Genomic DNA, 16,849 nt, shown 5'->3' on the forward strand with positions numbered 1-16,849 from the left:
CAAACAAACAAAAATATATATTAAACAAACCAGAATATATTTTATGTTTTTGATTTTTCAAAGTAGTCACATTTTGTATTGATTTATTGATTCATTTTTTGTATTTATTTATTGTATTTATATATTGATTAATTTGCAAAAAAAGCTCGCTTTCTTAATGTATCTAAGACCATAACTTGGCTTGTGCAGAGGTAGGGGCTGGTACACAGTCCTATACAGTGAATTGCCCTACTCCACCATTGACTAATAAGAAGATGTGTCCAAACTTTTGACTGGCAATATATTTTGATATATTTCCTAATTTTGGTCAATACGATTTGACTCTGATATCGATATGAACCCTATAAAGTCAGCTGAAAAATTCTGACAACAGTGCCCTGTTAGGAATGTCAGTCAGTGACAGATGTTGTAAATAATGTATATTGAAATATTAAGAAGTGTTTAAAAATCATATTGTTGTTATTGAAACATTTTATATTGTGATATATATTGATATTGAAATATTGTCCAGCCCTAGTTACTTATACCACAGAACAGTGTGATACTTAATAAAACATTTACATAGCAATTTAGTTTGATAATATTCTTTTCCAAAAAATCCCTATTTGCTGCCGGTTCAAAACTCTGAAAAGGACAGTGGCATCACCATGACCAGGTAAACAATGAGGCATCAGTCGCAGAGTGAAACCACTAGACAGAACGTGATCCTGGATTCTGACACCCCTCCATCGGGTGAAAGCCAAGAGGTGACCAGCAGTGAAACTAGTCAATGATATGCATAGTATGCACACAAATAATGTACCCCTGTGAAATAGTACTGAGAACCTGTGTCCCTCACACAGAACAGACTGAGACTGGTGGTAAAGAACTTTGGTGGGAGGGGGGTGGTTTGCGCTGCAGGCCATTTAGAAAAACAAACTCATCCCGTAGTCATTTTAATGCAGTCTGGATGCATGAGTTTCATTACTGAGGAGACGTGTAAAATGTTTTATTACAACCCGTCCCCTGATAAATTCATTCTCTCTCAATAGGGCTTTAGAGACTGAATGTGCTGGCAGGAAGGGCTGTTACCAAGGTGAGTGATGGAAATGTATTACTAACTCTTATTTGCCAAACCTAACATCACACAAGACAAATTTAGTTGAGTCCAAAAAAATCCAGCAGAAAAAAACTGTTCAAAAAGGTCCTTTTTAACATCTCTGAAAGCACACATGTATGTGTTTTAATCTCTGAACCACTGCATCATTGTACATACAGATAATAGTTATAAATAACAGGAAAATTAATGGATAGTGGCTTTAAGGCTTTAATAGTGTCGTCAATCTTACTAGTTTCATCTCATTATTTTTGTCAGTTAATCAAAGGAATAAATAAAGAATAAATTAATGAAAGCCTCCTGCAGGTGTCTACATCTTGGGAAACGAGGGTGGACCTATAGGGAGACAGCTGCTGCACTTTTCCCAAGTGGTTCGAACACCCTTGAGAACCTTCACTGCTCTGGGAATAACAAGAAAGGAGAGAAAGACAGCTGCTCACAGGTTGGAAGAAGCAATGGAAAGAGCCTCCTTTTGGCTCTGGAATAAACCGGAGGAGTTGAGCTGGAAACTGGGAGAAGATAGGTAGTCATCACTGCTGACACACCTGCTGAAAGACACAGTGGTTGAGGGTTGAAACGTCTCAGGAAACTGCACAACACCTGATGACATCTTCTCTTAACATACATTAAATATTCATATTATTTTTTCCTTCTCCTGCAAGGGGGCTATTTCTGAGATCCATGGTACTTTTGGAGTGAGATATTTTTTAGCTTGCTCACGTTCCCTTTACTGTTTCACATATAATATCTGTCACCATGTTTGTCCCTCTCTAGAGCAGTGAGGAGGAGGCTGGGTTTATGCATGATGCCACAGTCGTGTGTCTGCAGGCGCTGTCTGGCTTTATATCAAAGGCAAACGGGCTCAGTCATGCTTGCTTTCTGACTGAGGGGTATCAGACACTCGATCCATTGTTTCTGTCTCTTGACGACAGCCGTGGCCTCCTCAGCCCCACAAACCACCCATCACATAGGTCATCCATCTTCACCAACCAATGACTTACCTCGCAACACCAGTCTTAACTTCACTCCTATGGATCTGGAGCAACTTTGTGTCGCCAAAGATTTTACATTTATTCATTGGTTTGATTATGAAAGGCATCCTTAATCACACAGAGATGATAATTTAAAGCACCAAGCGCTATGTATACATATACATTTACAATGTAACTGTAAATAGTAGTGGTTTGACCACGCTGGTAGCTATAAAGGGACAATTGGATTGACACAGACACAGAGTCTGCAGGACACAGTCAGTTGATATACAGGATGTGCTCCCTTGGCCGTCACCAGGACCAGCTCCAGAAAACTGTCCCACAGGCTGAATCAGCAGCAGCTAGTGCTGGTGTTAGCTTACCGCTATCCGCAAAGCAGCAGCAAAACATGACCAACTCCCTCAGTCAACATCAGCCACAGCCAACAACAGTGAGAGCAGGACATCAACCACAGGAAATGGCAGCAGGTTTCTCCTATCTATGGTCCCAGCCAAGAGAAACAGAAAACACAGGCAGGAAGATTCAGATTAAGATTCAGAAATACTTTATTGATACCAGAGGAAAACTGCAGTTGTTACAGTTGCAATCATTTATGTAAAAGAATAAACACTCGAAAAGTAATTTAAATCAAATAAGAGAAATTTGCTATATGTACACATTTTAATATACAATAAAGTGCCATTTATATATATATATATAGTAAATTATTGCACCTCTGAGTTATTGCACAAATTAAGAAAAATTAATTACATTATTATTTCACATATGTATATGTGCATGTGTGGAGGGGGAGGGGGGGGGGGTTCAAGCCCAACTCCAAGTGACTGTTCTGTGAGGAGTTTGGTGTGTCCGCGTGGGTTTCCTCCGGGTGACTGCCTGTGAGGAGTGTTGTGTGTTCTCTCTGTGTCTGCATGGCTTTCCTCCTGGTGACTGTCTGTGAGGAGTGTGGTGTGTTCTCTCTCTGCCTGCGCGGGTTTTCTCCGGATGACTGTCTGTGAAGAGTTGATGTGTTCTGGCCGTGTCCGCGTGGGTTTCTTCCGGGTGCTCCGGTTTCCTCCCACGGCTCCAGGGTGTGTTCTCATCTTGCGCCTAGTGATTCCGAGTATGCTCTGGAGCCGTCATGACGATGAAATTTGTCCACTATGTTCTCACATGCTGCTACATAAATATAAAAAAATAAAAAATGCTGCAATTGAACTAAAGACAGGATCACAACCATTTCTCATCCAATACAAAAAACCTGTTGAATTTCCAATGCTCTTAGGGTGAGTTGGAGTGGTGTTAGTGTAAAACCTTCCCAGAAGAGTACAGACTGTTACTGTATGATAAAAAATGGTGGGAAAGTGTTAAAATCCCTTTTGATACAGTTAATTGAAGAATACACTTTAGATGAATATGTGTACAGAAATACATAGGAATATGTAAGAGAATTATCATACTAAATTGTAGACGTTCTCTAGAGAGTTTGTGCTGAATCATACCTCGTCTTCTCCATTTGATTACTGTTCCAAAAAAAAAAAAAGGGCAGCACATAAGCTCTGACAGAGTAAATTCCACAACAGAGAGAATGTACTTGCTTGGATCTTTCTGTACCAGTCCCACATGAAAGTCTAATTAGCTCAAAAGCAGCCGACCTGTCATGAGCCAGTGAAATCAATGTTTTGAAAAGGCCATAATATATGGAAAAAAAAAGTGCAGACAATGGCCAATAGCATTGTGTTTCAAATGTTTTCTCCAGTGGCCAGCTGTCTTTTCGTGGATGGTTTTCCATTGTCAGCTCAGTCCTGTCTTTATTAAAGGGCATATATTTTGAAAAATGAACTTTTCTAGTGCATCTGTTCATTATTGTGTTCATCTATTGTGTGGAACCTACCAACCCACAAACTGTGAGACAAGAACAAACAGTCAGCTTTTTATGAATCTGATATAAATCTGAGATAAAATGAGCTGTTCTGATTAAGTGATACTTCCTTTGTCAAATACAGGCTCTTTAGAACTTTAACACTGCCCCCTCCCCAACCCCCTTATTTGAATGTCTTCTATCACACCGTTGGACACACATTAATATGGACAATGGTGGGATTAAACTGTGTAAAACAAACATGACCAGAAACATGAGAAAATCAAGAAAAAAAGAGCAGGGAAGTGAAAAAGCTGTACAAAAGCTGCAAAAATGTAAAGGAAACCTGTCTTTCTGAGGGGGTATGATGTTTGGTCCTTTTGGTATTTTGATAAAAACAAAACATGTCACCAATGTTTCATTAAGGCCCCAGTAAACTGTGTTAATTTGTGGAAACCGGGTACAATATGTCCCCTTTATGTAATCTGTACCAAAAAAAATTAAAAAGAAATTTGATCAGGAAAATGAAAAATTCACCACTTTGATGGTTATAAATAATTTGGTCATTCATTTGCAATACAGACACATCGGTCAATAGTCCAAGAATGGAATTAGTTTTATTAATGAAGCAGCAGATCCTGTTTATTCACAGGCTGAAGAAAGAGCATTGCCACTTTTTTCCTTCTACTCTAAACATCCGAGAGAAAATGAAAGAGGTGTCTAATCTCAAGTGAAACTACAGCACTGAATAATTAAAGATCTAATTACACAATCAGGTAGCTGTGAATGTGACTGGAGAAAGTCTTGCAGTATGAATTGTCTGCATGCTGCAGGTTACCCAGCTATTTTTCGAGGATAATGGCGGATCGGGTGAAGCAGACATATTGCAATTTCACAGTCAATTCGGCAAAGCAGCCAGTGACCCATTTTCACATGTTAACACAAATATCTATCTGGACCCCGTCAGGCATTTCTCCAAAAGCATGTAGAGTTTATCGACATCTTTAATGGGGGAGGATTACAGCCTCCTCTGCTCCTCTTCATCCTTCCCATCAGCGTTAATGAGCCAAGTGTGTGTTAATTGTCCGTGATAACACAGGTCAACACACTCGACTTGTTGAGTAGGGAAGTTGTCACTGAAAATTCCTGCTTCAGAAATAATATTGTTGCTTATTATTTAGGCTAAGTGAGTGCAAATAAAAAATACTAATTAATTAATTAGAAAACAGGAGTATGAAGCGCTAGCATTCCGTTTAATTCACTTTTATGTACGTTTACACTCTGAAAATATTGCTTGGCTGTTTTTGCTTCATGGCTGTGCGATTAAATAAAGTAATAAACGTGGAGAAAACCTTGAACTTGAAAGCAGGAATTACTGAGGGGAAAAACACATTTTTAATGTTACACATAGTGACGTCGGTGTGAGGGGTTAATGTAATTAGTGTACTCTGTAGGCTTACGCTTAGTTCAAGTGTCTCACCGTGTGTGTGCGCGTGTGTGTGTTTACTTTCCTAAAGCCCGCCTGTCCCGACCAGAGCCAGCATGGCGTTCTAAAATCCAGTTTCATAACCTGGAGGGGGCGGAGTCGGGGCGCGTTCTAATACGCGCACAAGTGCCCTACATAATGTGTCAGTCTAAATAGAACATTTTGCGAGCTCGAGAATTTAAACTCTGGCCGAATTTTAAGGACACAGCACAACAAAAAGAAGGAACAAACAAACGTAAATATTTGTTTGACGTGTTTAATTGATTAAAGATTTTTTCTGTGCTTTTTATGAACATTTTGAAGACATGGATCACTAGAATCTGCTTGTTTGCGTTTATTGTTACTTTGATACACCATTTCTAGTGATAAGATGTAGTGTTTCTCCAAACCGCTTCTTTTTTCCCCTCATAATAGGCCAATACACTTGTGCTAGGCTTGGTTTAGTGAAGCTACTCTCAAAAGTATTTGCTTGCAATAAGTCCAAATGCACTGTCTGGCTTGTTTAACCACAAAGAAGCACTGTAAAGATTATTGCCTGGGAGGTTTGATCTTTCTTTGTAGAGGTACTTCACTGCATATAAAAAAATATTCCTAGGCTCATTTAATCCTTACCAACTGACAGATTGAGCCTTTTTTTATTGGTCACTACTTTTATATCCTCGCCGTTACTGTTAAACCGGTTATCATACTATTACTTATACTACTACAAATAACATTAATATAGCATTTAAGCAATTACGCATTATATAGTTCTGTGTTGTTTAACCGATCGCGCTAGTTAGAGCCCTAGTGCGTGAATTGGGACACACTCTGTAGTTTTCTGGAAGCGGGAGAGAGAAATTAGAGCAACAGTGAAGTGAGGAAGGGAAGGAGGGAGTCGAGTCGAGTCGAATCGAGCCGAGCCGAACCGAGCCGAGCTGAGCTCGCAAGTCCCATGTGTAAAGAAGGCAGAGTGCCTGAAAACGACGAAGTGCGCGCGTTGATCATTGCGTTTCTCCGCCGGATCGCCGCGCGGAGTCAGCCACGGAGGGAGTTTATTGCAGTTTGGAGCGTCACGCGACTCCCGCGCACTTTTTTTTTCAACGGTTAACGGGAGCGCGCGGTGGACGCGAAGGCTACGAGTTGTTTGCGCCGGTGGAAAGCTCGCAAATTTCTGGTGCTGAAAGCGGTGGATTAGGGGCCGGGAAACAAGGCTAAGGTGGGGCAGAAGAGAGTGAAGAGGGGCTGAACCCTCACTTATCTGCCTCCCCCCTCCCTTCCTCCCTCCTTTCCGCCCCCTCTCTCGCGGAGCCGTGTGTATTGAGGGGGGTCTGGAGCCCGAATTTTCCGCTTGTTGGGAATTGGTGGAGAGCTCTCAGAGCGACTGCTGGGGATTTCTGCCTCACTCTCAGCCCCCCACCCCCCAAAAAAACTAGCCCCTAATCCTCTGCTGTTTACCGCCGTGGACACATCTTTCGGGAGGGAATTTAGCCCCCGGTGTCGGTTGTTGGACCATGGCCGACGACGACGTGCTGTTTGAAGACGTTTACGAGCTGTGCGAGGTGATTGGAAAGTAAGTGCGGAGTTTTGAACAGTTGTGCGCTGGGTTTGTGTCTCTTGGGGTTCTTCTTGTTGTTGTTGATGATATGCGAGCACTGCTGTGCCTCACCTGGAGCTCAGCGAGCTGGAAATAAACCTGTACATCAGCGTGTGAGGCACAGCGAGTTACCAGTCGTTCGCTTTGGTCTGTTATTGGTCTTTTTTTATCTGGAAGTAGGGGTGAGAGAGAGACTTGTCAGTCTGGTCAGGGTTTCTGGAGAAGGGTCCTTAATTTTTCAGCTTCAGGTGGCAAGGTCAAGAGCTTGTTGCTTTCACTGAAGATGTTGATTAACCTGTGTTGCCTTCAGGCAAAGATGGTGCTTCATGTGGAGAAGCGGGCAGGGGTCTCCAACTACTCTCTACCTGGGGCCACTGTAGTCAGGTGGTCCTCTATTTGTGGCGGCTGGAAAGAAACGAAACGTTCTGAAAAAAACCCAAAACAAAATAAATAAATAAAATATATATATTTTAACAATTATTGTCTTAAATAGGATTTTATTGGCTGGATGTGACCCCTGGCCCTGATGTAAAGACTATTAAAAAAAGAATGAATGAGTCTACATTGATCCTATGTCTTTGCATGAGAAAGGCGACTGCTGTGTATCCGGTGTGTGTTGCTGTATTCTTGTCTGTTTGTGGTGGTCCTGGTCAGAGGTGACCAGTGCTCATTCAGCTCCCAGAAGCTCTTCTTTTTGTCTGTTCCATTAACCTAGGACGCGGAGGTCAGAGAAACCTCTCCAAGACGCTGCTCCTCTCTCCTGCTCCATGCTGTGAAAGACTGTGATACCAGTTTGGCGACTCTGGAGATTTTGGGACATTAAGGATGGGCCCACACATGTATGAGCAGGCCCAGAAAGTTGAATTCTCACACTGGAACAAAGCTTTGTATCTGGATGTTGTCTCATTCTTTGTGTGGAGTTCAGGACCGTACACCAGATGTTTGCAAACCACTGGGACCCACACTTTGATTGATGTAAGAGTATATCACAGAGCATTTTCTCTGCTGCCTGTGACGAGCTGTGTCTGCTGTTTCCCACTCGCTCTAACACTCTCGCTCTGTGTCTCAAATACACTCCAGCAGATAGACAGACAATTGCATGTCCCTGTGTCTTGTTGAGTAAGCTGTTCTCTAGGAGAATGTCCCACCCTAGGCCCTCATGTGAGCATTGGGAGCAGGAGATCTCTAAAGCCATTGCACAGTGCCACCTCTGAATGAGTCTAAAGGAGTGTATATGCGGGTTTCTATAATCAGAGCAGATGGTGAATAAAGCGCAGGGCACGCAGCCAATGTGATCTCACGGTGCTGTTTTGCCATATTTCGTTACCAATTGTCCTCATTATGTTGACACAAGTATATATCATTAATGACAAAGGCCAGCGTGATCAGGGTGAGGTGTAGGGTTGATTTTATTGTTGCACACAGCCTGTTGTGCCTGAACTGTCCTGAAGGTTTTGTGTGTGTGTTCGTTGGTGTGTGTGACAGGTATGTTTGAAATCTTTTGGCCAAATCATAAAATGAGTCATAGCGAGGTAGAAAGAGAAGTGTGAGAGAGCTAGAGAGAAGTGAGGAGAGTGAGTGAGTGAGGAAGAGGGATGGAGAAAGGTAGGCAGAGAGAGACAGGGGACAAGAGGGTGAAGGGAGGGAGAGGGGGAGAGGGTGAGGGGCAAGAGGGAGAGAGAGAGAGAGAGAGAGAGAGAGAGAGAAAAGCATGTGGAGTGAGAGAGAAGGGTGAGGAGCAAGAGGGGGTAAAGAGAGAGAAGGGTGAGGAGCGAGAGTGAGGTATAGAGAGAGAGAAGTGTGAGGAACGAGAGGAGTAGAGAGAGAGAGAAGGGTGAGTGAGACAGGGGTATAGAGAGAGAGAAGTGTGAGGAACGAGAGAGGAGTAGAGAGAGAGAGAAGGGTGAGCGAGACAGGGGTAAAGACAGAGAGAAAGGTGAGGACCGAGAGTGGGGTCTAGAGAGATAGAGAAGGGTGAGGAGCGAGAGAGAGAGAGAAGGGTGAGGTGTGAGAGCGGGTAGAGAGAGACAACGGTGAGGAGCGAGAGGGGTAGAGAGAGAAGGGTGAGGAGCGAGAGGGGAGAGAGAGAAGGGTGAGGAGCGAGAGGGGAGAGAGAGAAGGGTGAGGAGTGAGAGGGGGTATAGAGAGAGAAAAGGGTGAGGAGTGAGAGTGGAGTAGAGAGAGAGAAGGGTGAGAAGCGAGAGTGGAGTAGAGAGAGAAGCGTGAAGAGTGAGAGTGGAGTAGAGAGAGAGAGAAGGGTGAGGAGCGAGAGTGGAGTAGAGAGAGAGAGAAGGGTGAGGAGCGAGAGTGGAGTAGACAGAGAGAAGGTTGAGGAGCGAGAGAGAGAGAGAAGGGTGAGGTGTGAGAGCAGGTAGAGAGAGAGAAGGGTGAGGAGCGGGAGGGGGAGAGAGAGAGAGAGAAGGGTGAGGAGCGAGAGTGGAGTAGAGAGAGAGAGAAGGGTGAGAAGCGAGAGTGGAGTAGAGAGAGAGAAGGGTGAGAAGCGTGAGTGGAGTAGAGAGAGAAGGGTGAGGAGTTAGGGGGTAGAGAGAGAGAGAAGGGTGAGAAGCAAGAGTGAAGTAGAGAGATAAAGTGAAGGGTGAGGAGTGAGAGGGGTTAGAGAGAGAGAAGGGTGAGAAGCGAGAGTGAAGTAGAGAGAGAGAAGGGTGAGAAGCGAGAGTGGAGTAGAGAGAGAGAAGGGTGAGAAGCGAGAGTGGAGTAGAGAGAGAGAAGGGTGAGAAGCGAGAGTGGAGTAGAGAGAGAGAAGGGTGAAGAGCGAGAGTGGAGTAGAGAGAGAGAAGGGTGAGGAGCGGGAGGGGGAGAGAAAGAGAGAAGTGTGAGGAGCGAGAGTGGGGTAGAGAGAGAAGTGTGAGGAGCGAGAGTGGGGTAGAGAGAGAAGAGTGAGAAGCGAGAGTGAAGTAGAGAGAGAAGGGTGAGAAGCGAGAGAGGAGTAGAGAGAGAGAAGGGTGAGGAGCGAGAGTGGAGTAGAGAGAGAGAAGGGTGAGGTGCAGGAGGGAGAGAGAGAGAAGGGTGAGGAGCGAGAGTGGAGTAGAGAGAGAAGGGTGAGGTGCGGGAGGGAGAGAGAGAGAGAGAAGGGTGAGGAGCGAGAGTGGAGTACAGAGAGAAGAGTGAGGAATGAGACGGGGTAGAGAGAGAGAATGGTGAAGAGCGAGAGGGGGTAGAGAGAGAGAGAAGGGTGAGAAGCGAGAGTGGAGTAGAGAGAGAGAGAAGGGTGAAGAGCGAGTGAAGTAAAGAGAGAGAGGGGTGAGGAGCGAGAGTGTGGTAGAGAGGGGAAGGGTGTGGAGCGAGTGTGAAGTAGAGAGAGAGAGAAGGGTGAGAACCTGGAGTGGAGTAGAGAGAGAAAAGGGTAAAGAGCGAGAGTGGGGTAAAGAGAGAGAAGGGTGAGGAACGAGAGGGGGTAGAGAGAGAGAGAAGGGTGAGAAGCGAGAGTGGAGTAGAGAGAGAGAGAGAAGGGTGAGAAGCGAGAGTGGAGTAGAGAGAGAAGGGTGAGGTGCGGGAGGGGGAGAGAGAGAGAGAGAAGGGTGAGGAGTGAGAGTGGAGTAGAGAGAGAAGGGTGAGGTGCGGGAGGGGGAGAGAGAGAGAGAGAAGGGTGAGGAGCGAGAGTGGAGTAGAGAGAGAGAAGGGTGAGAAGTGAGAGTGGAGTAGAGAGAAGGGTGAGGTGCGGGAGGGGGAGAGAGAGAGAGAGAGAAGGGTGAGGAGCGAGAGTGGAGTAGAGAGAGAGAAGGGTGAGAAGCGAGAGTGGAGTAGAGAGAGAAGGGTGAGGTGCGGGAGGGGGAGAGAGAGAGAAGGGTGAGGAGCGAGAGTGGAGTGGAGAGAGAGAAGGGTGAGAACCGAGAGTGGAGTAGAGAGAGAGAAGGGTGAGGATCGAGAGTGGAGTAGAGAGAGAGAAGGGTGAGGATCGAGAGTGGAGTAGAGAGAGAGAAGGGTGAGAAGCGAGAGTGGAGTAGAGAGAGAGAGAAGGGTGAGGATCGAGAGTGGAGTAGAGAGAGAGAAGGGTGAGGAGCGAGAGTGGAGTAGAGAGAGAGAAGGGTGAGAAGCGAGAGTGGAGTAGAGAGAGAGAAGGGTGAGAAGCGAGAGTGGAGTAGAGAGAGAGAGAAGGGTGAGGATCGAGAGTGGAGTACAGAGAGAGAAGGGTGAGGAGCGAGAGTGGAGTAGAGAGAGAGAAGGGTGAGGATCGAGAGTGGAGTAGAGAGAGAGAAGGGTGAGGATCGAGAGTGGAGTACAGAGAGAGAAGGGTGAGGAGTGAGAGTGGAGTAGAGAGAGAGAAGGGTGAGGAGCGAGAGTGGAGTAGAGAGAGAGAAGGGTGAGGATCGAGAGTGGAGTAGAGAGAGAGAAGGATGAGAAGTGAGAGTGGAGTAGAGAGAGAAGGGTGAGGTGCGGGAGGGGGAGAGAGAGAGAGAGAGAGAAGGGTGAGGATCGAGAGTGGAGTACAGAGAGAGAAGGGTGAGGAGTGAGAGTGGAGTAGAGAGAGAGAAGGGTGAGAAGCGAGAGTGGAGTAGAGAGAGAGAGAAGGGTGAGGATCGAGAGTGGAGTAGAGAGAGAGAAGGGTGAGAAGCGAGAGTGGAGTAGAGAGAGAGAGAAGGGTGAGGATCGAGAGTGGAGTAGAGAGAGAGAAGGGTGAGAAGCGAGAGTGGAGTAGAGAGAGAGAGAAGGGTGAGGATCGAGAGTGGAGTACAGAGAGAGAAGGGTGAGGAGCGAGAGTGGAGTAGAGAGAGAGAAGGGTGAGGATCGAGAGTGGAGTAGAGAGAGAGTGAAGGGTGAGGAGCGAGAGTGGAGTAGAGAGAGAGAAGGGTGAGGATCGAGAGTGGAGTAGAGAGAGAGAGAAGGGTGAGGATCGAGAGTGGAGTAGAGAGAGAGAGAAGGGTGAGGATCGAGAGTGGAGTAGAGAGAGAGTGAAGGGTGAGGAGCGAGAGTGGAGTAGAGAGAGAGAAGGGTGAGGATCGAGAGTGGAGTAGAGAGAGAGAAGGGTGAGAAGCGAGAGTGGAGTAGAGAGAGAGTGAAGGGTGAGGAGCGAGAGTGGAGTAGAGAGAGAGAAGGGTGAGGATCGAGAGTGGAGTAGAGAGAGAGAAGGGTGAGGATCGAGAGTGGAGTAGAGAGAGAGAAGGATGAGAAGTGAGAGTGGAGTAGAGAGAGAAGGGTGAGGTGCGGGAGGGGGAGAGAGAGAGAGAGAGAAGGGTGAGGATCGAGAGTGGAGTACAGAGAGAGAAGGGTGAGGAGTGAGAGTGGAGTAGAGAGAGAGAAGGGTGAGAAGCGAGAGTGGAGTAGAGAGAGAGAGAAGGGTGAGGATCGAGAGTGGAGTAGAGAGAGAGAAGGGTGAGGATCGAGAGTGGAGTAGAGAGAGAGAAGGGTGAGGATCGAGAGTGGAGTAGAGAGAGAGAAGGGTGAGGATCGAGAGTGGAGTAGAGAGAGAGAAGGGTGAGAAGCGAGAGTGGAGTAGAGAGAGAGTGAAGGGTGAGGAGCGAGAGTGGAGTAGAGAGAGAGAAGGGTGAGGATCGAGAGTGGAGTAGAGAGAGAGAAGGGTGAGGAGCGAGAGTGGAGTAGAGAGAGAGAAGGGTGAGGAGCGAGAGTGGAGTAGAGAGAGAGGAGTTTAAGGAGCGAGATAAAGAGAGAGAGATTGTGCTCTCACTGTGAGCTCTCGGTGGCGGAGACAGAGCTGCACTTCCTAACCCAATGCCCCAAGTATGAGTCTGTCAGAAGCGAGTTCTACCAGAGAGCGAGGCGAGTCTGTCCTGAGTTCCTGCTTTTCACTCATACAGAGAAGCTCCAGTATGTACTGGGAGAGAAGGAGGAGCTGATCACACACGCAGCCAAATACGTGACAGACTGCCACAACCTGAGGGACAACCAGTGTGGTCAGTCAACAGTGTAACTAATTATTACTGAATATTACTGACTTACTACTGATTATTAATGATTATTACAGATTATTAAACATCTATATTGTCTCCATACTCTTATTTTCCTTTTCTTATTTGATTATCAGTAATCTTGTAAATATCATTTCCTGTTGTCGTAACTGTATCTGTATCTATATGTTTATGTATTTTCTGTAATATGCTTTAGCAACAGTGTATTGTATTACATTCATGCGAATAAAGCATGAACTGAACTGAGAGAGAGAGAGAGAGAGAGAGAGAGAAGGGTGAGGAGCGAGAGTGGAGTAGAGAGAGAGAGAAGGGTGAGAAGCGAGAGTGGAGTAGAGAGAGAGAATGGTGAGGAGCGAGAGGGGGTAGAAAGAGAGAGAAAGAAGGGTGAGGAGCGAGAGTGGAGTAGAGAGAGAGAAGGGTGAGAAGCGAGAGTGGAGTAGAGAGATAATGGTGAGGAGTGAGAGGGGGTAGAAAGAGAGAGAAAGAAGTGTGAGGAGCAAGGATAGAGTAGAGAGAGAGAAAAGTGAGGAGCAAGGATGGAGTAGAGAGAGAGAAGGGTGAGGAGTGAGAGTGGGGTAAAGAGAGAAGGGTGAGGAGCGAGAGTGGGGTATAGTGAGAAGGGTGAGGAACGAGAGTGGAGTAGAGAGAGAGAAGGGTGAGTAGTGAGAGTTGGTAGAGAGAGAGAGAGAGACAAAAGTGAGGAGCGAGAGGGGGTAGAGAGAGAGCGAGAGAGAAGGGTGAGGTGTGAGAGGGGGTAGAGAGAGAGAAGGGTGAGGAGCGAGAGTGGGGTAGAGAGTGAGGGGTGAGGTGTGAGAGGGGGTAGAGAGAGAAGGGTGAGGTGTGAGAGGGGGTAGAGAGAGAGAAGGGTGAGGAGCGAGAAGGGTAGAGAGAGAGAGAGAGAGAGAAGGGTGAGGTGTGAGAGGGGTAGAGAGAGAGAAGCGTGAGGTTTGAGAGGGGTAGAGAGAGAGAAGGCTGAGGAGAGAGAGAGAAGGGTGAGGTGTGAGAGGGGTAGAGAGAGAGAAGGGTGAGGAGCGAGACGGGTAGAGAGAGAGAGGTGTGAGAGGGGTAGAGAGACAGAAGGGTGAGGAATGAGAGTGGGGTAGAGAGAGAGAAAAGGGGAAGGAATGAGGGGGTAAAGGGAGAGAGAAAAGAGTGAGGAGAGAGAAAAAGAGGGTGAGGAGTGAGAGGGGGTAGAGAGAGAGGGGTGAGGGTGTAGAGAGAGAAAAGAGTGAGGAGGGAGAGAGAGATAAAGGGAGAGAAGGGTAAGGAGTGAGAGGGATACACAATGTATTGATTGTAATATGATACTTTTGCCATGTATCTAGAGCTGGACGATAATTCAGTATCAATATAAATTGCAATATAAAATGTTTCAATAAAAATGATATATATTTTATACACATTTTCAATATTTCAGCACATTATATACAGCATCTGTCACTGATTGAAGTTATCAAAATATTAATATTGACAAAGTCAATAGGTTTTAGCTTGATGGTGATGTCATGTTGCTTTCAGTTTTTTGCAGATTTTCTGTGGCTTTTTTATTGTTCTGACTATAATTAAGAAAAACACTTCGGTATATATTTTGGCCATATCGTCCAGCTCTACATATAACTCAGCCTTCAGCGAATTGAGAAATCTCCCATTATCAGACCGAGAGGTACATTGCAATCGCCGAAGCATCAGTGTTGTTGGGAGCACTAATGCGCTAATAGTCCGAGACTGACGCCAGGAGGATGTAGCAGTGTAATGGCGTTTTTGCTGATGCATGGAAGTGTCAGCAAAGCAGAACAGGCTGGAGGCTCAGGCCACAGTTTGCCACCCGGCTGTTTTATTCCAATCAATTTCCAAGCTGATAATTAAACCAAGCCAAACAGGATTAAGCCTTTTAAAATCTATATTCAACAAGATTAGCTGTAGCAGATGTAGCGGTGATTGTACAACGCATGTGCCCTTTAATATGTCAAGCGAGGTGAGGTACTGCATTTTCATTGCCACTTAGGTGGAGCACACAGGCCAGATGACGTCTGGATGCACTGTAGTTCTCTCTCTCTTTCTCTTTCTCTTTCTCTTTCTCTCTCTCTGTCTCCAGTGAGAAATGACCGTACATAATGCTGAGACGGCTGCCTGCAGGCATGCCTGTGGCTTTGCACTAACGTTTTCATTAGATTGCCGGCCCCTTAAGAAAGCTCAGCACCAGCCCTTGCTGACGTCTGACTTTCATTTATCACTTGTCCATCTCTGAGAAATGAATCTAATGAAGAAAATCAGCCCCACGTTGCAGTTCTCGCCGTCCACGAGGGTTGGAAAATAATCGATTTCCTATCGATAAATTCACAATTTTCAGTTCGCAAGAGCTACGATTTTTAAATTACAGCCTACAAGTGTGACATGGGGAAATTCAGCCACAAAAGACAGCGTCTTCGATCTGTGCATCGCAACCGTGGGGGAAAAAATTATATATATATATTTTATTATTATTTTTTCCCCCCTCAAACCATTCAGGTCTATTTTCTTCAGAGGTGAGTTTCTATGTGTCTTCAGTGCGACTGTGTGAGTAGAGATAATGAGATAATGAGGTCACTAGGAGTGTGTGTCAGTAGACTTTGATTTCAGGACCAGAGGAATTCACCTCTGGGGACACCAGTCGAATGACATTCTGGAAGGGCCGGTCTGGAGCGAGCACCAGGGAGTGACAAGCATGACTTAGGCTCCTTACAGCTTTGTGTTGCTCTGAGCTCCTTCGCTAACAGCCTGTGCAGCGGTGACACGGTTGTTGTTCTCATTATGAAGACGTTCCTAAAAAAAAAAACCTGCCGTAGTCATACAGTAATCAGCAAAGGGTTAAAGAGCCCTGTCGATGTGGTGTGGTTTGAGGATTGTCTTAGTGAAAGTCAAAGGTAACTACCTTTAAAGCTGAATTTCTCTATTCCTCTGCCCTTCTCCAGTCACATTGTTGGATGCGAAAACAAGGTTTAAACTGAGATAAACAAACAGGGAGTAAGAGTACTGATTAAATATGGTGAAGAAAAGAACAGAGAAGAAAGAAAAAGCAAGTGAAAATGGCTAAAAGTCAGCGCTTCTGTTTCCCTCTCCTCACACCTGAGTGCTTGCTCTATTATTTGAAAGAACAGGCGTTAGAACTCAACGTCAGGTGCAGCACAAAATCTGAATGACCTATTTAATCCCATGTTTTCAGAGTTAGGCAGCCCACAAAAATTGATAGCTCAAATTAACATGCACATGCACTGCAAAATTTATTTTCTTTTTTAGAATATGACCCCATTAAGACCACTGCTGTACCAGAGGGTACATTTACATCATCTGTACACAGAATCTGACAGTGTATCCGTGTCATCGGTTCAAAGGCACTCACATTATACAGTTAGATTAAAAATAATAATATTGACAAAGCCAAGAGGTTTATGTTTGACAGTCAGGTCAAACTGTCAGGTTTCGTGTTTGTTTTGGCAGTTCTTCAGTGGATTTTTGTTGTTCGTTTCAATATTGGTATCGACCGAAACTAAGAAATATATTGTGATAAACATTTTGGCAATATCATCCAGCTCTATGTAGTCTTATCAACACCACTCTGCAGGGGAACAAATAAAAATGGCTAAAAAGTCCTCTCAGTAGATTGTTAACTAGAATTTTCCCATAATGTATTGGTTAAATCTAGGGCTGGACAATGTGGCCAAAATTTATATCGCAATATATTTCTTAATTTTAGTCGATACAATATAGTTCAGATATTGATAAAAACTTCCAAGAACAAACAAGGCACATTACATGACGATAATAATATTTTTAAACTCTATTTTGTTAGCTGGAATCCCATGGTCTTCATAAACATAAAAGGAGAGATTTAAGTACATTTTACACAATATCCTCAAGATGTCTGATTTAAAGCGCAGGAAGTCCTTTTACATATGGACGATAATCCTGGACAATGTGAATAACACTCTCTCGAA

General features: G+C 45.1%; 1 protein-coding gene across 4 annotated transcripts in view; it reads left to right on the forward strand.

Annotated features, from left to right (window-relative positions):
* The first annotated feature begins 6,276 nt into the window (after nt 1–6,276).
* caska (calcium/calmodulin-dependent serine protein kinase a) overlaps nt 6,277–16,849 on the forward strand; it is a 291,466-nt gene continuing 280,893 nt past the window's right edge. For all 4 annotated transcript variants that reach the window (XM_066686055.1, XM_066686057.1, XM_066686056.1 and 1 more), the window contains exon 1: nt 6,277–6,966. In XM_066686055.1, the coding sequence (XP_066542152.1) occupies nt 6,908–6,966 (59 nt within the window). In that variant the 5' untranslated portion in view covers nt 6,277–6,907. The remainder of the gene's footprint in view (nt 6,967–16,849) is intronic.

Source organism: Hoplias malabaricus, chromosome 12, assembly GCF_029633855.1.
Source record: "Hoplias malabaricus isolate fHopMal1 chromosome 12, fHopMal1.hap1, whole genome shotgun sequence".
NCBI classification, from domain to species: domain Eukaryota; kingdom Metazoa; phylum Chordata; class Actinopteri; order Characiformes; family Erythrinidae; genus Hoplias; species Hoplias malabaricus.